The sequence below is a fragment of the Lichenostomus cassidix genome, chromosome 2, assembly GCF_008360975.1.
Source record: "Lichenostomus cassidix isolate B80296 chromosome 2, HeHo_3.0, whole genome shotgun sequence".
NCBI classification, from domain to species: Eukaryota; Metazoa; Chordata; class Aves; order Passeriformes; family Meliphagidae; genus Lichenostomus; species Lichenostomus cassidix.
In genome coordinates this window covers 139,048,925-139,074,092 of record NC_139482.1, presented here as the reverse complement: position 1 = coordinate 139,074,092, position 25,168 = coordinate 139,048,925, and the positions used below count along the sequence as shown (strand labels likewise).

The following is a 25,168-nucleotide window of genomic DNA, read 5'->3' as shown; positions in this document are numbered from 1 at the left end:
TCCAAGCTGGTGTGTGGGACTTAGCCCCCATTTTCCAGACCTCCCTCCCAGCACTGGTAATTGCTCTCCTGGCTTCACAGCTTCCCCACTTTCAGAGTCAAAGCCTCTACACAGCACCTTCACCAGCACAGCAGAAAGAAAACAGTTACTGCTCTGGATGGGACAGAATCTACAGTTTCAGCTGACTGGGCTCCTTCCTTCCCTTCTGCTCAGGTAACTGCCACCTCTTAGGGCAAAACAGCTGGAGAACACCTCATTTTTGCTAGGAATCACAGAATGACAGAATATCCTGATTGGAAGGCACCACAAGGATCATCAAGTCTGACTCCCAGCCCTACACAGCTCCATCACCAAGAGTCACACCATATGCCTGACAGTGTTGTCCAAATGCTTCTTGATCTCTGTCAGGCTTGATGCTGTGACCACTGCCCTGGGGAGCTGTTCCAGTGCCCAACCACACTCTGGGTGAAGAACCTTTTCCTAATATTCAACCTAAACCTTCCCCAACACACTTTCAGGCCATTCCCTCAGGTCCTGTCTCTGGTCACCACAAAAACAGAGATCAATGCCTGCCCCTCCTCTTCCCCTCATGAGGAAGCTGTAACTGCAATGAGATCTCTCCTCAGTCTCCTCCTGGCTGAACAAACCAAGTGACCTCAGCTGCTCCTCACAGGGTTTCCCTTCAGGGAGTCATACAAGATCTTTTCTACCTTCTTAAGATAATTTCTAATGCGAGCAAGTAAGTAAATAAAAAGTCTAAGTGGAAAAAATTGTAATTAAAACCCATCACTGGGAAAGAATTGCTCACACCAAGTTTATCAAATATGAGTTTGCTGAACTGAAGTGGATTCAGTATCTTCTGAGGAGTTCAAGGCCTTCTGCAGGAACAGGAGGCTTCCAGGACAACATATTGTGTGACCCAACCCCATGGAAAACACAGGCCACACCACTGCAGCTAGTAAATCCACACTGAGTACATATTTTTTAACAAAAGCTTGACAAGCTCTTTGTCTTACCACTACAAGGTTTTTTGCCATGTCCTGGCATAGTTAAGGTATTGCCTGTTTCCCTTTTGTGCATTTTATTTCCTTCAATTCCATCATTTTGAGGGGAGGGTGGTGGTGCTTTTTTCCAGATGCCTGAAATTAGCTTAGCCCTGGCTTGCTTCAAACATATGCAGAAACTCATCTACTGGAATTCTCTACCTGTGCTGCAGGCCTTGTAAGAAGGTAAATATATCCAAATTATCTCTTACCCTACAGGACCTGCAAGGAAAGGCTTGCTGTTTGCCAAAGGCAAAGTCTGTTTGTGTGAACTGCTTTTTTCCTAAGACTGACCCATTACAGCCATCTGGAATCTACACAGATGTTCACTACAAGGGCCACTGCTTATCCTACTGCATGCTAGCATTACTTGGTGACTTCAAAGACAAAAGCCACAATGTTTTGAAATCACGGCCTGCCATGCACACTATTATAATTATTAACACACACAAAACATCACACCCATATGTGATGTTCACAGAATAAAATGTCAGTAAAAAATGCTAAACGTGGAACAGATCTACTGAGGCTAAGAAGAAAATGTTCATTCTGGAATAAGTGATGAATCTCTCATGCAGGGCAAACCTTCTTTGAAAGCAAACACTGAAGGCCAAGATAAAAGTCTGCCTCAGGTTTCTTTTAGTCTGATTTGCAGTAAAGCTTACCTGAGTTAAAGAGAACATAAACACCAACACAAAAATATCCTAACCCTAAGGCCAAATGCCCATGAGTTAAAGCCATGAGCCTCCCTAATGGACTTAGCAGACTCACAGACCTATTGGCTCACTCCTAATAAATGGCAGAACACTCAAAATTCGCCCAAGTCATCTTTGGTGCCATTAGAGCACAGCTTACAGAAAGCCAGCCAGCCAAACCATCACTCCTGTAGGTTACTGCAATGGTTAATTGCCCTCAGAATGAAAGTGTGTATCAAAACTTGCCATCTGAGTTAAGAGTGCCTTCAGGTCCCTGGAACTGCTTTCATATTTGTGCTCTGCACATGCTTCAGCAATACCATCAAACTGTCTCTCCCCTTCCCATTAACCATGGCTTTTTGTCTTGTCCCCATCCAAAATACGCAGTATCTTCAGTTCAGCGCCATGGAGATCACAAGCAACTGAAATCAGTTATTTCCAACCCTCCACTAAAGATAACTCTGACAGCATCAGTTATTGCAAACAAAACCAAGCTCATGAACACATTCTCAAGCAAAGAAGGGTAAATTTCCATGGTTTCTGCACAAATGGAAATCTCAGGTGTTCTTTATCTAATTTTGTCTTCAAGAGAATACTGTCCTGTGAGGAGAAGTACATACTGCAATTGAGAAAAATTAAACTGCTACCAGAAAGTCCTCTTTTAAAGATGTTCAGCTGTGAGCATAGTGTATAATAACACAGGGTTGTGATATTTTTCTTTTTTAATCCAGATGAAGCTAAAACTAGAAATAAAAATATTTAATTGACTCAACTGGCAAAAGCTCCATTTAATTCCACTGGAATTTTGCCATCACAGCTGTAAACGTGGCTTTTGATAACACATGTTTAACTGACTCTTTCATATGAAGCCAGGAAGCAAATAAGGATGAAGCTGTCCTCAAGAACAGTAACTTTCCCAGTGACAGCTTAGGTATTTATTGTACTTTAATCATAGTGGGATGGGCTAAGTAGCTGTAAATTTTATGCACCACTTCAGGCCACATAAGAGCTGAAGTCCATCCAATAGTAGAACTGCACTTTCACAATATCTGAAAGCTAGCAGTGCCTCAGAATAATTTTTACTATGGCTTTTCCATTTTTCCTCAAAGCTGAGAAAACTACCCACATATTATAAAAATAACTGAAAACTAAAAAGAAGAAAACAACCACGTTGACTCTTTTGGTTTTTATATTATTTTGCAGAGATTCAACTACTTCCTGGGCACTCAGAAGCTAGACATGAGTTGTTTTAAGCCCCAGTTCACAAACAAAATCACAATAAAATATTTTTGAACTAGCTGAAAGAAAAATAAAAACCAGTGCTGTGAACTAGTTAAAATTAAAATAGAGATGACTGCTGTAAATAATCAGTGTTTGGGGTTTTTCCAAACTCCTATACTTATGCAAATATGCAAAGAGCAAAATTCTAGTAGTTTATCTGGGATTATGTACTGCAGGGGCCTGGTAAAACAACGTGGCCTCTCAGCCGGCAACAGACACTGAAAACTGAATCTGTTGAGAGAATGACTTGGCCTTTCTCACTGAGGTGGTCTTTCTGGGAAGGACCAGCTCAGTGTGTTACTATGGAGAGGAATTCCATCCAGAAATGGGACATCCTGGACCCAGAAGTTCAAGTGGAGGTTTCTAACAGAACTCCAAAACACTCTCTCAATCCATGTCTCTTTCCAAAACATCTGATTAACGCTTGGCAGAGTGACAAGGTAAACAAGGGGAAGGAAGCTGTTGGCCAGGCAAGCTAGCAGGGAGATTCTGATGTCTCTCACTGCTGACATTTTCCAGTAAAGCTCTCTTTGGTGCACCATTTCTAACCAGTTCCAGTCGCTGCTTTCTGAAGTGCTCCCTTCCTACAGGCTGGGATTGAATAATGGTAAGCAGGAGAGGTGAGGAGGAAGAAACATCTGACCTCCCCACACCTTTTATCTTCCTGCTCTGCCAGCACCTTGCCATTCAGCAATGCAGTAACAGGTTCTTGCAGCAATCCCAGCAGTCTGAGGGGGGAAAAGCAGCACTACTAGATAAGCAAACAGGTGGTTTTTCCTTCTAACAGCCATTACTTCTTAGCACACTCTGTTGCAGGGTGTTTTCTGAGCTTAGAGATGGAGCCTGACTTTCAGAGTTGCTAATCTGGCATTGGTCTTGAACATTAAATTGGCTTCATATACAACCAAAACGCTGATGACATCAATGAAAAGAAACACATTGTTCATAAAGACTTCCAGGTGGCTAGTTGGACATCTTCAGGACAGGACTATATATTGTGTTTGCACAACAAGTTAAATGCAAACAGTGCTTCAGAACACAGCAAGGGATGGAGTCTGACTCCATTTACCCTCCTCTCTGTAGTCACTGGAAACTTTAAAACCTTTCATTCCATCCAAAAGCAAAGCAATTTTAGTCTGCTACTTCCCTGTATGATACAAACTTAGGAATCAAGTGAGAATTGGAAATGCATGAAAAACTTCCAATGATTCTCCACAAACATGGAGCTGGTTAAAGTAACTTTTAATTTTCATTTTTGCATTTGGGGGTTATCTTAGAGCAATTCCTTAGAAATGGATTCAGAAATATCCCAAGGGTCTGTAGCAAAAGGTATCTTCATGCTCAATAAATTGCAACTACATTAAACACATATCAGTCTAAAAATTCAGTTGCTTCTGAACAAATTAAATCCTCAAGGAGTAATAAATTATTATCTACTTTTGCCTACTTTCTGAAGGAGCTCCTTCCTCTTTCTTCCACATTCTGTTCAAGGTTCCAGTTACATGAATGTCCTAAAACCCATTTGCACTCCAAATAAACCAGCCAATTATTTTGTCTTAAAGTTCACACATGGATTCTTGATTCTTGAAACAACCTCATTTTAAGCTGCAAATAGTGTAAAACACTCCCAACATTTGGTATCACATTTTATGGAAATCTGCAGAGAGCTCTGGCTGACTGCAGTTCTGAAAGATGCTTGATTAGAGCTTTCTCTCTACCAAATATAAAACTACCCACAAACACTACCTGCCAAAATCAGTCCCTTCTAACAGCAGTTATGCATATAGAGAGGAAAACGGTAACAGAGAAGGAAAGGGTAATATTCTTTTTAATGTGTTTTTATCCTTTCTGTACTCTATTGCCAAAGCTACTTCCCAGACATTAATATTGTCTGCAATGGGCTAACCCACATCATGTTTCATTTAAATGAGTGTATTTAATCACTCTGTGATTTCACAGTAGTACAACATGGACCTCAGCATGTCTGGACCTCAGCACAGCAAATACAATGGAAAGTACATGCTAAATGTTGGACACATTCCTTTTTTGTAGCCTGGCATTTTGGTTGCCCCATTCCCGAAGCCCTAGCTTGAGCAATTTCTTCCCAAGAAGCCATTTAAAATCTGCTAGTATTAGTGGGGATTCAAGTATCCTGAAATCTGCATTCAGTGTCTCCAGATCACCCTTTAAAGTCAGTTCCTCAATTGCTGTCTTTTCCAATCTTCTCTCTACTTGCCTCATGCTCCCTCATTCCTTCTGGACAGTGTCTGGTTTTTGCTCAGCTGGAGCAGGCAGCAGCATGACTGATGGGTCAGTACCTGAAACCTTGCCTCTTTTTTCAGAATGGTAATTACAGTCTTGAGGGCAAGACTCACAGGTTCACTCAAAGACCTTGTATTAAAAAAACATGTTTTAAGAATGGTCATAATGGCTACTGTGAACTGGAGCTACTAAGTTCCTGAACAGCCTTCATACCAATTAATTTTTAAAATCCCAGTCAGCAGATTTTGTAACAGCAACACCAATCCACTTCTTTTCAATGTCACATTTGTCTCTTGGGTTTTTTGTCACCTCCTCATGTCATGCTCTCCAAAGCATTTTCACAATTATAGATCTAGTCAGTACTACCTTCTGAGATTAGTGCTACTCTGGGACACAAAAGATCACCAGGATTGCACAGAGAGAAAGTAATCAAACATGGAGCTTGTTTGCGTTATTAGACAATGCTTGTGCAGGAAAGAAGGGGATCTAGCTTACATGTAATAATACAGAAGAGAATTCTTGTGAATGAATTCTCTTCTGTATTACTTCTCTCTGATGTCACCATTTCCTCTTCTTGATCCTCTCAACCCCTCAAACTAGGAATTTTTCTTTCTTATCAATCCTGCTCCTTTCAGACTATCATGACTCAGAAATTCCTAGACTGACACATTTCAAGTTATCAGAGAAGCCCAACCTTTTCCCAACATACACATCAGTTTTGCATCTGACTTTCTTCAATTGCTCTTTTGCTTATCCATTTAGAGATTCTGCTCACTTCAGAGTCTCACTAAGATGAAACATGATGTGAAGGGATGTGCACAATTAGATTACACCAATCTTCAGCAGTTTAACCATTAAACCTCTGTCTGATTCTCCCAAATTACACTTGGCAAAGCCTGCATGACCTTCATGACAGAGAGTCTCCAGAGCCTTCATTATAGTCTGTGTTGAGCTCACCAAACAATTAGTGAGAAAACTTGCTTTCACATTTAGACAGGAGACAAAAGCTATTAGAATGCATCAGGAAAGGGAGGTATAATTCTGTATGAGTGAAGTATGAAGCCTACCTCTTTCTCCTGGTCTTCCTGGTTGACCAGGGCTTCCTGGAAAGCCTTGCATGCCTGGTGATCCTTGCTCACCCTGTGGCCCTGGGGCCCCTGGCCGACCTGGCTCACCAGGAGGCCCTGCGATGGTTCGTGTTGAGACAGACTGGCTTGGAATCTGGTTCAGAATCGAGTTATATCTTGCCATATGACCTGTCAGGAAAAAAAGTAATAACTTCCAAGTTGCAGTGGAAAATCTGGTTCTGCTAAGTTTGAACAGAACACTGGCAGGCTCTCAAGGCTGTGGTCTGTCATGCTTTGGTATTATGAAGTTGTATGCTTGTTGAGTGACAAACAGCAGTTTAGTGAGTACACAGAAAATGAAGAACTATTGTACATAACTTTATTTTCTTACTTTGGTAGGATTTTGGGGTTTTTCATATTTGACATCTACAAAGCTTTAAATTGTTGCAGCAGAAGGTTCTGTATACTGTAACAGCTTGGAGACAATTCCAGCCTTTTTTCAGATGGCTGATGCTAATCAGCTCTAGTTGGACATAAATCTGGTTGAACATAAATCTAGTTGAAACATAAATCCTGACTGTCTAGTCTAAAACAAACAGATCCCCTTAGATATTTTGGAAAGTGTCATACTTGTAAGTAACTGTGGCAGGAAAAGATCCATTCTAGAGAGAGAAGCATATGGACTATGCATGCACTTGCCTTGGATGAGCTGCTCACACACTTGACGAGCAACAGCCCGGACCATTGCTTGGGACTGCAGATCACCCTGGATAACAACAGCAGCAGTGTCATAAAACAATTTGTTGAATCAGTTCTATGCTGAAAGCACTTTGAGCAATGAAAGATATTTATTATTCCTGAGACATTATATCCTCACAGATGAGAAAAGAGAGCCAAAGAAATTTTGTGATTTCACTAGTTCCCATTACTCTTTTTGGCGAGCAGTCAGAAGTCTGAGAAGATAACCCTAATGAGAGATTTGGAGAAATGCTTACTGCCACATACTTCACACCTTCAAAACATTAATGTAGCTATGTATAAAGACCATGTCTGAAAAAGAAGGAAAGCTTGCTTGATTGCAAAGAGAAAACTATTGTGCCAGTAAACACAGAGAAACATAAATTGTTGGGAAAAGCTCCTTATGAGACAAAAGGCAAGGCAGGAAAAACACATGGCTAACATGAACATAGACTTACCCGCTCACCCCTTTCACCCTTAGCTCCAGGAGGACCCTATGAAAATTTCAATACAAAATTAATCCCCATTTTGTTCTGCTCAAAATTGTTAACATCTAAGCATTGTCTCCCTTGCATGTTCATAGTAAATGGAGAAAAAATAAACAATAAAGAACCTTTCAGGAGGTTATGTGACAGTAACAAATACACTTCTATCATTTCAGTACTCAACAAAATGTTCACCTTTGGCAATTACATGGGAACAATGACTTTCTCAGGTGTTTCTCACACACTGACACTTCACTTGCTCAAAATGGCACCAAGGACAGGCCACCACAGGATGCATTTCATATGGCTGAAACAGGTCTAATTTTTGCAAAATAGCAGCCTGAAATTTGCTGTACTGAGACTCCACATCCACTGTGAACAGAGTCAGCAATGGGATTAAACAGCACAGAAAATTACACAGGACATTAAGGATAATGTAACAGGGTCATGATGATGAGGAGGACTGTGGATTGCAACAAGTTGTCTAGGCAGTTACAGCTTCACCAGCATCAGGTTTTAGGGTAGACTACACATTTCTCAGGAACTCCTGAAGTGAGGAATGGTCTGTTGGTCAGAGCTTGGTGCTAGTAACACCAAGGTCCTGTGTTTGATTCTTGATGGCCGTTCACTTAAGAGTTGGATTTGATGATCTTTGTGGGTCCCTTCCAACTCAGACTATTCCGTAGGTAACCAGCTGACTGACACATGGTTAAAGCACAGCTTATTCTATCCTTGGAGAGAACTAACTCCTGCAAAGACTGCAGGATTTTTCTAAAGCCTCTATTCTATTACTCTACATTTTGGAATAGACAGTTATTGAAGCTCAGTAATTTTTCAGCCACCTGTTTTTTTCTGCAATACTAGAGTCTAAATATGCACAGCGGAGCTCTTCCATGACTCACAGGTATATCTACCTGCTAGAAAATTTAGTTCAATATCTGGAATGTATTTGGACAGGAACTGAATAGTCAACATGCGACATATTTATAGTAAAAGTTCCATAGCTCATCAAATCTCCTTTGCAGATTGCATGAATACACTTACCAACTATGCAGAACTGGGCATTAGGTTATTATCTTTGCTTATGTATTATCAGTCAATTTAATTTCATTTCCACTTAACCAAATGAAAAATGCTTGCATTGGTCTAAATCTCCAAACCAAACGAGATTTTGAGAAAAGAATTTCCATTCTACAAGTAAAGTCAGAAATGCACACTGTCCCATTCTGATGTCTTTAAAAATAAACCAGAATGTTTACTGTGATAGATGGAAAAATATCGACCAGGCTTTAAAATTAAACAAGTAGTCAAATGTTTAAATATGAATACATAATATTATCTGAACTCTTACAGAGAAAAAGAAGTTCACTAGAAATATTCTAGTTCACATAATTTACATGCTCATTTCATAGTTATATTTCTTTCTTCCCACCCAACTGTTTTGATTTGGGGGGGGAGGGTTTAATAATAATAATAAAATATAATACCTGAGAGACAAACTTAAGATTGGAGGCTCCTAATATTAACTTTAGATATAGAGGATGTAATTTTCCACTAAATGAAACTGATGGTTAAATTTATAATAGCAATCTAGAAAAAGCTCTAATTATTAGTCATTTTTTCTCATGTAAATACAGAGTAAATACAAAAGCCATTTTTAATTAATGTAATATTTTCACAGTTTGGAAATCAGAATAATATTTTGTAAATGTTCAGGTTAATAAATAGCATACTTGAATTTCCAGAGAGTTGCTTGAAGTGCAAAGGAAAAAAAGGAGAAAGGAATTACACACAGACTACAAATTCACATAGTTGTGTTTTTAACTTCTGTGTTTTATTCTTGTGTTTTGACTCTCTAATCCCTATATTCCAAACACTGGATGTAAGATAATATATACATTTAATTACGAAGAATGAGCAAAGAAAGGCCAATATGATGTTTCACTTAGCCACTAACTGCAAATGGATCCTAAGCAATAAATATCGAGGAGTTCTGTCAAACAGTGAAGCCAGGCTCAGAAACCAACTAATGCACAAGAGCAGATAAAGAAATATTAATTAGTTTTACTTACAGGAGCTCCAACATCACCTTGTGGCCCCTGGCTTCCAGTAACACCTGGAACACCTGGAGCACCAGGTATGCCCTACATAGAAAAAGAGGAAGAAAATAATGGAGATGGCAATCAACATCCATGAGTCCTGATGAGAGGAAGTGCACAGACAGTTCTGTCAGTCAAAGGCTGGAGATTCCCAGAGATAGAACTAAGAAGTACAATTTGCAGGGAAAAAGAGCACCAAAAGCACAGCTCTCAGAAAAGCACTTGAGAAAAATAACCTGGGTTGCTTTGGAAAAGGCACAAATTGCTGAACCACTGGATGAAATCCTGTGATGTCAATACTGTGTTCAGGAGGGGTGACTCAGAATGTGTTTTGTAAAACAACAAGATGGCTTGGAGAATAGTCAGTACAACCAGCAGCTTCACACAATCTTTTAAGTATATCAAGAAAGCATTAACTTTGCTCAGCTGCCCCAGCTGAGAAGGCTGAGACTGATTCTGAAGGCAACATACATCCTGCTTTGGAGGCTGGATGTGGCCTCTGCTGTCTTCTTTGATTTCTCCATGAGAGCACCTGCGCTCACCTCCAGCCTCCAGATCAAGTAAAAGTTGGCAGTTCACTTCAGCTAACAGTCCTAATTGGAATTTTTGACAAGAAATAAGTCTTGTTTCAAATATTAAGAGCAGTAATTCCCTCTGTATAGTGCAGTTACTTGACTAAGAACAAACTGTCAATCCATTAACAGAACAATTCTCTCCTCTTCCCCTGGGAGACATTTTTTTCTTCAGCTAAGTAGGAGTGGAAAGAAATTTCACTGGACAAGCAGCTCTCTGCCAACTCTGTGCATCATGAGAATTCTAACTTCCCTTGGCCTTGCTCTATCCACTGTAGCAGAGATAACAGTGTGACCTATAATCCCCCAAAATCCTGCTGAATTTTACAGTAACAAATTCCATGGGTAATACTCACCATTGGGCCAGGAGGTCCTTGTGGGCCTGTGGGTCCATCCTTGCCAGGAAAGCCCTATAAAAGATAAATAAATGCAATTTTATCAGCTTTGTCTAAGTACATCATTAATATGTTCTGTTTCATCTAGAAGACATTTTTTACTTTTGTTCTTTGGTTTAATTTTGCTTTGTTGTTGTATTTTTGGTTGGGTTTTTTTCTAATTAATACCTGCTGGAAGTGGTTTCTTAGGAAAAAATTTCATTATTTGCCCTGGGGAGGGTTTACTTCTGAAAAGGAGTGTCACCAAGATTCAAAAAAAAAAAAAAACCAAAAAAAAACCAGCTAGTCTCACAATACTTCTGGAGTAAGAAAAAAGAATACAAAATTCTTGATACTGGCTATTTTCACATCTGAGTGAATTTCACTTAGAACACTTCTGCAGGGAAATGAATGACAGGGTTTGCTGTCAAACCTCTCTACCACAAGGTCACGTTTCGACATCTGTTCTCACTGGCTGCAAGTATTCACAGTCCCACTGATGAGGTGCTGAAAGATGGCAACTGAGAGTGGATCTCTCTGCCCAGCAGTGCTGTACATATGCATGAGCTATCACTGCGGTCCTGATTCAGGAAGCAGCAGGAAAGCTCATGTGGTTTACATTATGAACGTGCCTCAGAGCTTCCAGAAACGAGAGCCAAAAACTAAAGATAACTTGGAAACTGGGAAGCGAGGACATCACAGAAAAAAAACACTGACCAGATGTAGAAGAAAATACACTATTAATGAAGTATTCTTACAAATTAACCAATATGTGCATTTTGTATCCACATGCTAGAAAGTATGGGTTTCTCATCAGCCTGGTGATTAGGCAATTCTTTAATTACTACACAACCTAAACAGGAGAAATATGGTTTAACCTCTGGCTCAAGACCAGTTTGAAAGGTGGTTTATGCTGGAAAGTGTTTGGTTTATTGCTGAAAGGTTTGAAAATGTTTACAGTGACACACACAATAAAGAACGTTCCAGGCCTCATGGAGCTTCAGAAGAAAAATTTACAACTTTGTTTGTACTTTTTTCTGAATCTTTGTTTCTGAGTGGTTTTAGTAATGAACGTAACATATTCCACTAGTTTTATGCTTTGCATAATTTGGAAACTATTATTCAAATTTGCAATCATATGGCATAAAAAATGGCTGGGGAATATTATCTGCCATGTACCTGGAAAGGTTTTTTTTAAATTCTACTGGAAGGTTGTGTCAATGATAAAATAAGCCACATAGCCAACTCTCATTATGTCATCTATGTATGCTTAGAACTGCTAAGGAAACACCTTCCTATTTCACCGTGTAGCCAGATGAAACTGATATCTTCATATTTATGTTTCACTTTTTAAAGCAAAGATGTAAAACCTCTATTTATTTTTGCTCAGTTCCAAAGTAGGATCAAAATTAGTTTTACCCTTTTAAGGGCTTAATTTAACTACAAGGAGGGAAATACAGTCCTTTCCACCAACTTCTAGGATCTCATTTGGATTCACACAATTTAGTATCTCGTTTTGATTCACACAAGAAAAATAAAGCTGTATGTCCTTTCCTTCTCCCATCCCAGTCAAAGAGTAGAATTAACAGTATGATTGGAATTACATTTTCTTGGAATATATTTCACAATTTCTTTCTTCTGAGCAGTGTTCTTACTTTTGGCTCCTCAGTAATCACCTCCTGTCTATTCTCCTAGGGTTTATTTCTCTTGGCGTTGTGTCTGTATCGCCCACAAAGGATCATCTCCTACTGTATTTGCTAGATGTGAAAATTGCTGTATATAAATCAAGTCAAAGAGAAGCCTGGTTCAAGAAAAAGTATGGCAATACCTTTTCTGTCACACTGGTAAAAGACTGAAGATATTTGTTTGTGCTGCCAGCAGGGGTTGAAGATGATGTTACTCAGACCACCTGATGGCCAGAATGGATCTGACACTTCTGAACTTTGAGCAGAGAGCAGAGACTAATAAGTACCAAGAAATTGGCAGGGAGACTGGGAATTTATTTCTTCTGGCTCTTTCTCCCATAATTTTTGGTGTGTGTAATGTAGAAGAGAATAAAGCACAGTGAGAATTCACAAAGTGAGCACTGAAGACATGTAGATGCTATTTAATCTCTCATTTATTGAATTCTCCTCTTTGCTTAACCATCTCTAATCCAAAGGGAATGACTGGAGGAATTTCATAGCACAACAGCACTTTCTCTATGTCACAACCAGGATAGAAATGACTGTACAAAGCCACTGATTCTCCCCCATGGAACTGCATGTCCAAGAGCAGGATGGGACAAATTTTGATGTGTGACCTAGGATGTAGGTCTCAGAATCAAGGTGTATATAATTTTGGAAAGTTAACTTAAATCAAGACATATTTTTCTAATGGTATGAAAATAAAAGTTACAGAGAAACAGTGTAGCTCTGACAGAATTTTTACAAGGGTTTTTATTTGCCAATATACAAATGGCATCCCCTGTAAAATCTCAAGTCTGCTGAAGTCAGTACGGCTGCTGACCTCACTATAAACTCCTGAGCTTTCTGTAGCCTGTAATTTGTCTGGGGAAACTTGTGGAGAGGTGACTTTTCAGGTAGGACTAGATACCTTGAATTTAACTGAAGCTACTGAGCCAGGCTTGAAAGAGTTTCCTGTAGAGCCTTTTAAAACAACCCTGCAGCCTGGGACCCACCACTGCCAATTCAAACTCCATCTTTCAACATTAAATGCTTGGGACTGTTGGTGGAGAAACACAATCTGCTCTTTCTAGTAAAACTCCTCTACACTGCTAGCTACAAATACAGGGCAGCAATAAAGGACATCAACCAACCACAGCTACAGCCATACAATAAAAATAGATAATTTCATATTTATGACAACTTTTTTGACACTCTAGAAGCTGATGAGAGAGGAGGGGACTATTCCTCATGTGGAGTCTGAGATGTAGATTTAACCAAATTACCAGACAGATATAAAATATTATCATGCATATTCAGAATGTTTGCTTAATTATCAGAAAAAAACCCTTTTTTTTTACTCTGATTGAACTTTCACACAGTATTTTTATTACATCCCATTCTTCTTCATAGGGAGAGCATGTTATTATGAAAATGACCTGTGTATGAATTTACACAACTCACAGGGAAGATGTTCTGTTTCTTGATGAGATGCTAAAACCCAAGAAAAAGCAAATAAACCAGGGACCAAAAACCAGAAGTTCAGAAATACGAAAAGAAATTTTACAGATTAAGTATTGAATTACAACATTAAGAAAATCAAACCCTTTTCTCAACTGATTAAAAAAAAAAATCAGAGAGTATAAACAGTAGAAATTAAAACAAAAAGAAAAGAACTGTAAAAGTGAAATGATTCCAACCATCAGGAACTGAAGAAAAAAATCTCCATTTCAGCACTTCATGAGTCTAATATCACATTATACCCAGTTCAGCAAGATTCTCAGAGATCTGCCAATAAATATCAGCTCTACGCTTACCTCTCATTAAAATCAGTGTGATTTAGCCATCTGCTTAAGTACTTCACAGCACTAGTACCACTATAATTAAAATATTTAACTGATCAATAAATACTAAAGGGGAAGGGATAGCTAAACTAAGAATAACACAGAAAATCTCAGTTCTAGTAGTACAATACTTGCAAAACAGTTTGGCATTTTGGCTAACAAAAGGAACATTATAGAAAAAGGCAATTTACTTCTCAGGAATTTTCCAGTTCCCCTTTGCTGCTGCAGTTATGCCCTTCAGAATTATCCCCTTTTCAAGTGCTGGGTCTTCAAAGAGACTGCGGTGAAATAATTGGTTTGGATCTTTGCCCATTAAAAGCAATTTTATGTTGTCATAACTTCACAGGAATCAAATGAGTTACAACACCATAAAATCAGTATAGCATAATTATTTGTTGCATAGAAATAATTACTGCTGGACAACATTGCATAAGGGTTGCACAGAGACAATACAAGGCTAACAGACAATTTTATGAGCTCTAGGCTGTTTATCCAGCTCTTGTGATCAACAGCAGAAGAAAGAGAACACATGAACAAAGCATTATTACCATATCTATAAAAAGAGGCAATTTATGTAATTGCCCCACCATTTTATAGACAACAGTGGGGTATTCTACAGAATAAACACCCCATGACCTTTCCAGGCTGTATCAAAAGCCTTTGCTGCACTAGTCTTCCTTGGCTTTTCTCTGGAATACCAACGACTGCAACAACCTGCTGACTCCCATATGTGAAAAAACAGACGTGAACACTTCTGAACTGCTGGCTGGAATCAAATACGGCTGAGGGCATCCACTGCTAAATATAAAGTCAGCTACAAAATAACATAAAAAACCAGAGTTCTTTTCTCCTTGAGCTGTCCCTCATGATCATGGAATGTAGAGGGAAGAGGCACATAGCACTCACTTGTACAACATTTAGCACTAAGTCACCTCAACCTGTCCATGACCAAGACTAGACAGAACCTGGCAAAAATCCAAATGTTCATCAGGCTCCAGGTCTCTATTAACCTGGAGATGAATAGGTGGCATGAAAGTTGGGCAATTTAGAGGGAAATATTCCAATGCAGCCAAAAAGAAGACAGAAAAAACATGCAAAACCAGAAGACATCAGAGTATTATAAAGTAGAAAAAAAAAAATTTACCTCTGTGGCTAGCACAGGTTTTTCCCATGAGAATTCTTCTTGTGTTTTATAAATAAAGATAAAGTTTGGATGTTATTGGAACAGTGTCCCAGAACTTGGACAGTGCAGACCTGGCCAATCAGGCCTGGGGGAAGGCTTCTGACTGACCAATCTGGGTGACTTTTGAGAACTCTATATATGTGATGAAATCAAAACAATAAAGGTCATTCCTTCTTGCCACTGAGAACTGGTGTTTTCATTACTCTGCTAGCTGCTCAACAGCGACATACCTCCATATGTAACTGCAATTTAATAAAAAATTAGAAGGCTATTCCTCTGTTATTCATCTGATGAGTAAATCTTTATCTTAATAAAATGCCTTTCTCTTCTTGATTTTTAAAGAAAAAAACCATCTATCTATTGCTCAAATTCTACAGTAACTTCAGTGGAATTACTTCTAGACAAAAGGATATGCCAAAGTTTAAATTCATAATAGTGAGTTTCAAATATATGTTTTGCTACAGGGATGGGGTTTTTTTATAACGAGGTCATAAAATCAAAGAAGTTCCAGATTTCTCTGAAGTTCAAGTTACATTAATATATATTAAAAAAAAAGGATCATGAATATGCAAATCTTGCTAAATGAAACTGGAAAGTTATATTTAATAATGAACTTCTGCTGTAGACAGAAATTTAGTACTGTGTTAACAATAACTTTCCAGTGCCTGACTAAGAATGAAACAAAAGTCTCCCCAAGGAGATGAAGAGGAGGACTTATAGGCTTAACTGCACAAGTGAATATAAATTTTCTTTTACTGGCTCCTAGACAGAATGTAAGTATCTTCAGTTGTTTTACCAGGAGCAGAATAAGGCTGACTAAATTTTGGTATTATTTTTCACCTTTTCCTTATGTCAATAGTTTCTACAGGTCTCATTCTACATTCAAAATTAAATTCCCTTGTAGTTGTCTCTGTTACTCGTTAATTAGCTAAAAAGCAAATTTAGATCACTGCCTTGGATTGCATACTAATTACGTACCATTTAAGAACCATCTAATTTTAAACATATGAGCAAAGAGATTATTGGCAGTGCTGAACACAAGTGGCACCTACTCCTATCAAATGCATAAAGCACAGGCATCGTGCAGGGCTTCCATTACACATCTCAACCCTCATCACTGGGTAGAAGGATTTCCTCCCTCCTGGGCTGATTGGCAAAGAGAGATGATCTCCAGAAAGGACAGAGGTGACATGAATTGTAATAAATCAACCATGTTGGGAAACATCTACTACAGAATGGAAACAAAACACATGTAAAACATACTCATTTTACCTTACCCTTTGACCTTGAGCTCCATCTCTTCCTGGTGAACCTGATGCTCCTGGGACACCCTAAACATTATAAAGGGAGAGCAAATGAGGAGATCAAATTAACAGAATTAACAGAATCCACTTAATAATTTTCCAGTGAAACTGTATGACATGCTTTTGGATAAATGGAACTAGGGAACTTTATTATGGGTAGGGCCATAGAAGAAATTCAGTAAAGAAGGTATTTCTGTGAAATGACAGATTGGTAAACATATGCTATTAAAATGAAGAGGTTTTGATTCTACAGAGACACAATTTTAGTGTTAAACAAGAAAATAATCAGTTCTTCAGGCCCAAGTGCATTGGTCACTGCGCACCAGCAAACCCTGGATTCCTCCTCTTTCTAAACCTCTGTTCAAATTCACCCCAACATCACATTTCTCAGCAGTTTGGAATATGTGCCCTAAACTCACAATGATGTCAAACATTCAAACTTAGTAAGTGACAGGTTGTACAATAGGGAATACCTGCAGGCCAGGAAAACCAAGATCTCCCTTCTCTCCCTTTTCACCTGGTGGCCCCTGCAAATAAAGGATCACACATATTAAACCAAATATATAGTTACTTTTCTACTTTTAATAGTTCCTTTCAGCTTCTTTAAAAAAAAAACCAACAAAGCAATCAATAAGAAAACAGATTATTCTTCCACAGAAAGCAAACATACAGACTCTTATTTGCAAAAATGAAAATGTAGGATTTACAAATATAGAAAATAAAGCCCATTTTAAAAGATTTCATAATTCACCTGACAAAACTATAGCCACTTCACTGCAAAAAAAAAAAAGGTAGCTATTTCCTTTTTCCTTCAAAGGAATCTGTTTCACTTCACACATCAGCAGGATCTCCAACAATGGTGAAAAAAAAGGGCTTTCTATGGAAAATAGACTTGTTTCTACAGTACAAATGCATGACAAAAATATAGTTTTCTAGATAATGAACTAACTTTAGCTTTTATACAGAAACAATCTCTCTATGAAATAACTACTCTTATTAAAGTATTCTGCATTATTCTCTCTGACAACATTATCAAGAATATACAGCTTTGGTAAATCATTATATGGTAGACCAATAACATATAGACTGGAAAAAAGATGAAATTGTATTGTAATGTAGTAAATTTTGAAAAAATATCTAGCGGAGAAATATATAAATATATTACTGCTTTTCTAGGCTTGTCTGTACCCATCTACTGGAGAGGTGTATGAAACAAGAGAAGTGCTGCTGGTTCATTATTCTAACAATGTTTCTTTATGATGAAATTCTGTGACTTATTTCACAACAGCTTTGCAAACTTCAGGCCTCATCACTTCCTCTGATGATAGATTTTATAATGTAAAGAATATTATTGCTTAATTTTGGCAGAGAATGTGGTGTTCTTGCTTGGGTACACCTTTCAAGTCAGAACTGATCTGTGATGAGCAGTACCACAACCAGAAAAAAAAAACCAAAAACATTTTGGTCTGGTGCCATGTCACAACCCCCACTGCAATTTATTTTTACTTGACTTCAGGCTTGGATGCTAATACCCAGGTCATATTCAACATGTGATCAAATACTTTCACCTGACAAAAATTCAGATCAAAATAAAAAGGCAGAAATGCTGGCATTGAACCCACATTTGCTACAGGTCAAACCCACATCTGTGACTTCACCTCAAATATTGAAATTCAGATTCTGATCACAACACCAAAAGCTATTTCAGTCTAGTCTAAGCTATTTACTGTTTAAAAGACCACAGAAAAAAAATTCTATTGATTTTTTAAGTCTCACTGGAAGCCCTTGAATCGAAAGTCCACTGGGTCCTTGTGGTCCTGGAGGTCCTTGTGGTCCAGGAACACCAATTTCACCTCGAGGTCCATCTGGTCCCTAAAGTAGCACAGGACGTAAGTTAAACTCTTATCATATGGACAAAGGCAGCTTCTGTTTGAAGAATTAAATACCAATAGACTCAAAAACATCTGAAATATGAGTTAACATGATTGAGCAGTTAGGGTTCAATTTAAAACTGTCTGTTCTTTATATACTAAAAAAAAGGGTGATTTATGCTGTGAAAGCAATATTCTCAATTTTATATCTTTTATCAAGGAACAAACAGGACAAGTAATTGTTTTGTAAAGAGCCACAGCAAATGCCAATGGCATTTCACTACACTTTTTACTAAAAAACACCAGAGACAATCTGGAATTCATTTCAAGGTTTCCACACAGCAGAGATAAACCAAGAACCTGTGCATCTGTCAAATGTAGAGTGCTGTACAAAGTACCTTTGGACCTGGATCACCACGATGACCTTTGGCACCTCTGACACCTGGACCACCCTGCAAAGCACAAGCACGGGACTCACTGAAAACCACAACTCTCAAACAGAAATGAAATCCAGAGAAGCCCAAACACATTCTTCCTGTTCGTGAATCAGTGTTCAAGAATCAGTAAATATCCTGTCGATATCCTTCCACTGGAGTAATTAACTGACAACATAGTTAAGTGTGGCCATACACAAGAACAGATTTAAACACAGATGTGGCTGCTTTCTAGAGCCAAGAATGCATACTGCGTAAGAATCAAAATAACTCTGAAAGCTACAATATAGATGCAAATGTGGTCATGGATTCCCTTCCAGTTGCTGAAACCTCCTGCACATCTGTCTGTTCTCACCAAAAGCACATTGTTAAAGGCTGAGTCTCCAAAAAGGCCAATGGCATTCTGGCCTGGATCAGAAATTGTGGTCAGCAGGACCAGGGCATTGATTGTCCCCCTGTGCTCAGCAGTGATGAGGCCACACCTCAAATCCTGTGTCCAGTTCTGGGCCTTTTTGTCACTACAAAAAGGACATTGAGGGGCTGGAGCTTGTCCAGAGAAGGGCAATGGAGACGAGGAAGGGTCTCAAGGTGGAGCACAAGTCTGATGAGGAGCAGCTGAGGGAGCTGGGGGTGTTCAGCCTGGAGAAAAGGAAGCTCAGGTGAGACTTTATCACTCTCTACAACTCACTGAAAGGAGGCTGTAGCCAGGTGGGGGTTGGGCTCTTCTCTCAGGTAGCAAGTGACAGGGTGAGAGGAAATGGCCTCAAGCTGCCCCAGGGGAGGTTTAGATTGGATATTGGGAAAAATTTCTTCACAGAAAGGGTTGTCAAGCCCTGGAACAGGCTGCCCAGGGATGTGGCACTATCACCATTCCTGGAGGTGTTTAAAAAACACGTAGATGTGACACCTGGGGACATGGTTTAGTGACAGACTTTTCAGTGCTGGGTTAATCACTGGACTCAATCACCTTGAAGGTCTCTTCTGACATAAACAGTAATTCTGTGATTCTAATGACTCTGGAATAGTTTTTAGCAAGGACAACTCCAGAGTCTACTAGACCTACACCATGGTTTACTTTGGAGCTATTCTTAGGTAAAATGCTCTTTTGAACGTTTTTCTCTTTCTTGCTTTCTTCAGCAATGCCTACAACTGTTCATCATTTCTTATACAACTGTTGCCTTTTTTATTACTATCATCTAAGACACTGGAGTACCATATATCTATGGATGGCTGGCATGAATGTGTTTTACAAAAACATCTAAATGTGCTTCCTGTTCTAGGACAGCATAAATATTTTTTTTCACTTTTTTCCCTGCCATATCAATTTCCATCCATTCCCTACATGAGTATATTGCTTAATCTCTTGAAAAATGAGTTTTACAGGTATTCTGCTAATGTTTGTACTCAGAAAGGACCTTGTACAAGTAGACACCATAACTGAAAAGCACTCTTTAGGGGCTACAGAAAGTTCTTACAAAAATAACAGCAGTTAAAGATATAAAATGTGCTTATATGCAGTATCTATGAGACTTTAAATAGGAATGCAAATAACAGAAATATCTGGAAATGCCAGAGTACTGTTGCTCTTCAATGAAGGTATCATGATGTGGTCTTCACATGTGTGATCACAGAGCAATTTTCCACTACCTCTCCTAGATCCCTCAGTCTTCTTGCTTCCATCCCACAGCTCTATGGACACAACCCATAGCCAGCTCTGACCCTAAAATCTCATCCCAGATTCTCCATGGAACCAAGTTCCAATAGCCAGTTGCAAAATTCCAGATACTCATATTTCTGCATTCCAACCCACTGTCTTTGCTCCTTTCTCTGCCTTACTCCTGAGATTAAAAATTCCTCAGCCCACTAACGGCAACTTTTTAACATAAACAAACTCAGAGTTTCTTCCCATTTTGTTCTCAGAAACAGATTGCTTTTTACTAAGAATATATACTTAGAAATAGCCTGATGCTGAGACATTAAATCACATGCTTTCTGATTCACACTGAAGTTGGTACACTTGTCCATGTTTTGAACCCAGAAACTTTGCTTGCTAAAAGCACAATTTCCAGAACAGCATTTATTTAAGATGAAAATGTCAGAAGAGGCCCCCTCATTTTTCTCATAAATTTGTTTTGGTGTTTATTATGCAGCACTACTAAGCTTGAGTAAATAATTCCAAATTTTCCTTTTTTGTGCTTCTTTTTCTAGCCAAAAAATTATGTTATGCCTTCTTCCCTTATTTTGAATAACTTTTTAGTAGCCAGTGCTTTCCCCTTGAAATGGGTCTTAATCGATTGTTATCAAGACACTCCTTATTTCTTTTTAATAATCAAGACCTATGAAGCACTGAAAGCTTTTTCTTTGCAATTAAACTTCTACAATCCTTCAATACTTTTGTCTCCTTCACCTTCCTCAACTCTGCAACATTCCTTTCAAATGCAGGCATTAGATTTCTGTGATATCTCATTTTTACTTTGTATGGGGAACTTCAGACAGCAGGATCAAATTCTGCCAAAGATGAAACCATAGAAACAATATCCAATGGTGAAAATTGCCAGATAATCTTAACTCTAAACAACACTGTCTTACCCAAAGTGACTCATTTTCTAAAAGGTTGAAAATTCTTTCTAGAGTTACTATCCCAAACAAATAGAAGCCTTTTATTTGGAGTGGTTTTAACCTAATGTCTAAAACTGGCTACATGGTAGGATTCTGATCTCCTAAACAGAAGAATCCTTGGCGTAGAGAAAAGTCACACGACATTTTAATGACTTGGAGCACTCCTGACCAGACATAGCACATGTGACTTTCTGACTTTTGGCTGGCATAGAGATGAACACTGGCTTTATTCTTTTGCTCTGCTTTTTCGTAGGCCTTGAACTTCTTTTTTTTTTGCAGAGCTATGCCATCTAACTGTCTGGCAAAAAAGCATCACTTATAACAGGCTGAGTTCCAGAATCACATATTTCCCTGCCTTGGCAGTGATTTTTCTGCTTGATTTTAAGCTTCCTCTTGCTCGGCACTATGCTATTCAAAACATTGTTAATCCTAAATGTAATACATAGAATTACATTATTTTGCTGCTGAGTTAAGCCTTAGCAATTCCTGATCCACATATCTTTTAAATTATAGCAATACATACCCTTCCAGTCAAAAACTTTCAAACATATTTCATTTTACTGTGAAATGCAGTCAGAATAATCAATTTCAGTGACATTTTTATGTGAATTATCTGATTGTCTTTTTCACAGAACACAAAATGGATGCTAAAATATGGAAATTAAAGCTTTAATCCATATTTGATTTATAACCTATATTCAAATAGGAGAACATAGTAATTTCTCCTTGTTCAAGATACAGCTCATCAGTGAATTTCCTCCTGAATTTCTTTCCAGGTTTTTGTACCAGAGCTTGAAGAACAGTTCTTGCAGAAAGACTAATCTCCAAGTTGTCAGTAGGATTAATGTCTGCTAGGACCTACTATGTGAATTCCTTATGTGCAAGTCAATTTTGTTGTTAAACATGCATCTCATGTAATTTGTGTACTTTGAAAACATTTTCCTTTGTTTTCTTCCCTGGCTCTTTTGTGGCTAGCACAGTTTTTCCCATGAGAGGTTTTCTTGTGTTTTGTAAATAAAGATAAAGTTTGGATGTTTTGGAACAGTGTCCCAGAACTTGGGCAGTGCAAACCTGGCCAATCAGGCCTGGGGGAAGGCTTCTGACTGACCAATCTGGGTGACTTTTGAGAACTCTATAAATGTGATGAAATCAAAACAATAAAGGTCATTCCTTCTTGCCACTGAGAACCGATGCATTCGTTACTCTGCTAGCTGCTCAACAGCAACACTCTTTCATTTAAAAATATGCTCTTGGAGCATCCAGGACACAGTATGAGCAGAGAAATACACAGTTCAAACTTTTCAAAGAGAGCCTCGTCTCAAACTCACTTAGCAAGCAGTCCTGAGATGCCAATCAGATTTATCTAGTTGTAACAGAAAAAATACATGGCCATTCTACAAATATCCCGGTCAGGATTCCTGTTAAACCAAACCAATAATAGACTATTGCAAACAGAGCCTGTAACCTTTCTAAATTGATGAAAATCAGCCTTGGGATGCAAGACTGAGTTATCAAAATTTAGTGATCTGCATCTCCATTGTCTGCTCTAATTCACTGTCTGAGTTTCCACAAACCAATAAAGAGAAAGGAGAATAATTCCATCTAAGATACTACACTGACATGGGAGGAAAGTTATTTAACTGTCTTCTAGAAGAGACTATCAAGTTCCACTGGTTACACAAGGAACTTAGATACACACCTACTTAACATGTCCACAGCACACTCTTAATGAGTGCCATCAAAATAACACCACTAAACAGATGTAAAAGTAGTAACAGTGTACATTTCATCATTCACTGGAAATTTAAAAAAAAAAAAAATTCAACTTTCCACAAAGGTAGATTATTTCATTCTCTCTTCCCTTCACGGATCTTGGATACATCTCCACCTCTAAAAACTCTCAAAAGAACTTGTACTTCCAGTTCTACTTTCCATTAAATATTGTACTTCGATAAGCCTTTTAAGACAGAAAAATCCTCTTTCATCACATACTACACAAGTGGCATTCTCCATATCTTTAATTTATAAGAATACTGTAAACTGAGCATTTCAGAAAGCTAAACTCCAAGTTACATTTAACACACATGTGCTAGAGTAGACAGCAGGTGATTAAAAATTTGAAAATAAATGGCACTACCTATGACATATCTACTAATGCTACAGACAGGTAAAAGGGTTTCGGGTCTAAACAATCCAGTCCCAACTGCTCTTGCATAATACTTCTTTACATTATTTATAGTATCTTTGATATAAATGGAATATAATTTTATCTCTTTACCAACACCTAAAAGTGCAACTTAACCTTATTAGTTATACAATGGCAGTGTATTCACATGTTTTAGAATAAAGGTGGCCAGTGGACTACTTGGTTCATTACAAAGCTGAATAAAACCTTACCGGTGGTCCAGGAGGTCCAAGGGGACCCTTATTGGCTTCTGAACACGAACAAGCATGAGGAAGGGCAGGGCAATTTTCCTCATCTCTCTATGAAAAAATAAATATAGGAGAAGAATGATGTCCAGAACTTAAAATGTTAAGTATTCTATCAATCTAAGACATAGTATTTAGTACAGTCTAAGACAGAGTACATAAAAACACCTACTTGTTTAGAAAAATACATCTCATTGACTTTCAAAAGGACATGTAATCCAAGAAGAGCTGGGCTTTTTTGAAAACTTTGAAGCATACATTTCCAATAAAACATTTGTCTCAATAAAGTAGAAAATAGAGGGTAAATTCTACAGTTATTGAAAGAGGTTTCTTACCAAGCCAGGAAGTTCACAGCATTTGTCTCGATTGGCCCATGAGGTAGCACAAATAATGTCAAACATCTGTAACTGCAGCTGTTTCAAAACAAGGATGATGTATAATGTGACTGTTAGGTGTAAGATCAGTGCAAAAAGGAGCCATCAGCAAGCAAAGCGACCTCAATTCAGGCACTCAGACAGAGGAAGGCTTTCGACTTCGAGCAGCAAGCCACAAATACCACACTTAAATGTTAAATCCACTGCTTTTACCAAACGTGTGTCCAACCAACTCATCTGAACTATCAGACATTAACTGAACAAAACTCTTCAAGGTTAACTGCTGTGTGCATTTGTTGAATTATCCCCCACTGCTTGTTTAAATTCGTTGTTTTGCCCAATGGTGCCTTCTAATATCTTTTTAAAGCAAAGAAGACATCAAGAGTCAGGCGAAAGAGAGCTCAGCTTCTCTAAATAATTCCTCTTAACCCTCTAGTCTGTTGTTCAGATTTTATCTGGGACAAGGTCTCCTGCAGACTATTACTTGTACTGGAGCTGAGCCACAAATAATATTGCTCATTTTTTCCAGTTTAATTTTACTTTAGAATATGCCTTCTCTTATCCATATTATCCCCAGGCAACGACAGCTTAAGAATGGAGAAAAGCTTTCTCAACACATGACAACGTTGGGCAGAAAAGAAAATTCCCATCACAGGTCTGGGAACATGGTTTGGACAAGAATTTAATCTGCAAGAACACACACATTTGCTAAAAATAGTGGCTGCTATTATTCAGAAACAATATACTAAATAGGACTCAATGGTAAAACCAATTCTCTCCTTTACAGTCTTGACTGAACAAAGGGGTATAGAGAGATGAAGCTTTCTTC

The 25,168-nt window shown here is 38.4% G+C and overlaps 1 protein-coding gene across 7 annotated transcripts in view; it reads right to left on the bottom strand.

Moving 5' to 3' along the window:
- Nucleotides 1-25,168, bottom strand: part of COL14A1 (collagen type XIV alpha 1 chain) — a 113,359-nt gene that overhangs the window by 4,350 nt on the left and 83,841 nt on the right. For all 7 annotated transcript variants that reach the window (XM_085053474.1, XM_085053475.1, XM_085053477.1 and 4 more), the window contains exons 35-45: nucleotides 24,301-24,378; nucleotides 23,933-24,019; nucleotides 18,881-18,934; nucleotides 18,388-18,483; nucleotides 17,085-17,138; nucleotides 16,585-16,638; nucleotides 10,599-10,652; nucleotides 9,644-9,715; nucleotides 7,545-7,580; nucleotides 7,048-7,114; nucleotides 6,349-6,537 (exon numbers count right to left, since the gene is read on the bottom strand). In XM_085053474.1, the coding sequence (XP_084909600.1) occupies nucleotides 6,349-6,537; nucleotides 7,048-7,114; nucleotides 7,545-7,580; nucleotides 9,644-9,715; nucleotides 10,599-10,652; nucleotides 16,585-16,638; nucleotides 17,085-17,138; nucleotides 18,388-18,483; nucleotides 18,881-18,934; nucleotides 23,933-24,019; nucleotides 24,301-24,378 (841 nt within the window). The remainder of the gene's footprint in view (nucleotides 1-6,348; nucleotides 6,538-7,047; nucleotides 7,115-7,544; nucleotides 7,581-9,643; nucleotides 9,716-10,598; nucleotides 10,653-16,584; nucleotides 16,639-17,084; nucleotides 17,139-18,387; nucleotides 18,484-18,880; nucleotides 18,935-23,932; nucleotides 24,020-24,300; nucleotides 24,379-25,168) is intronic.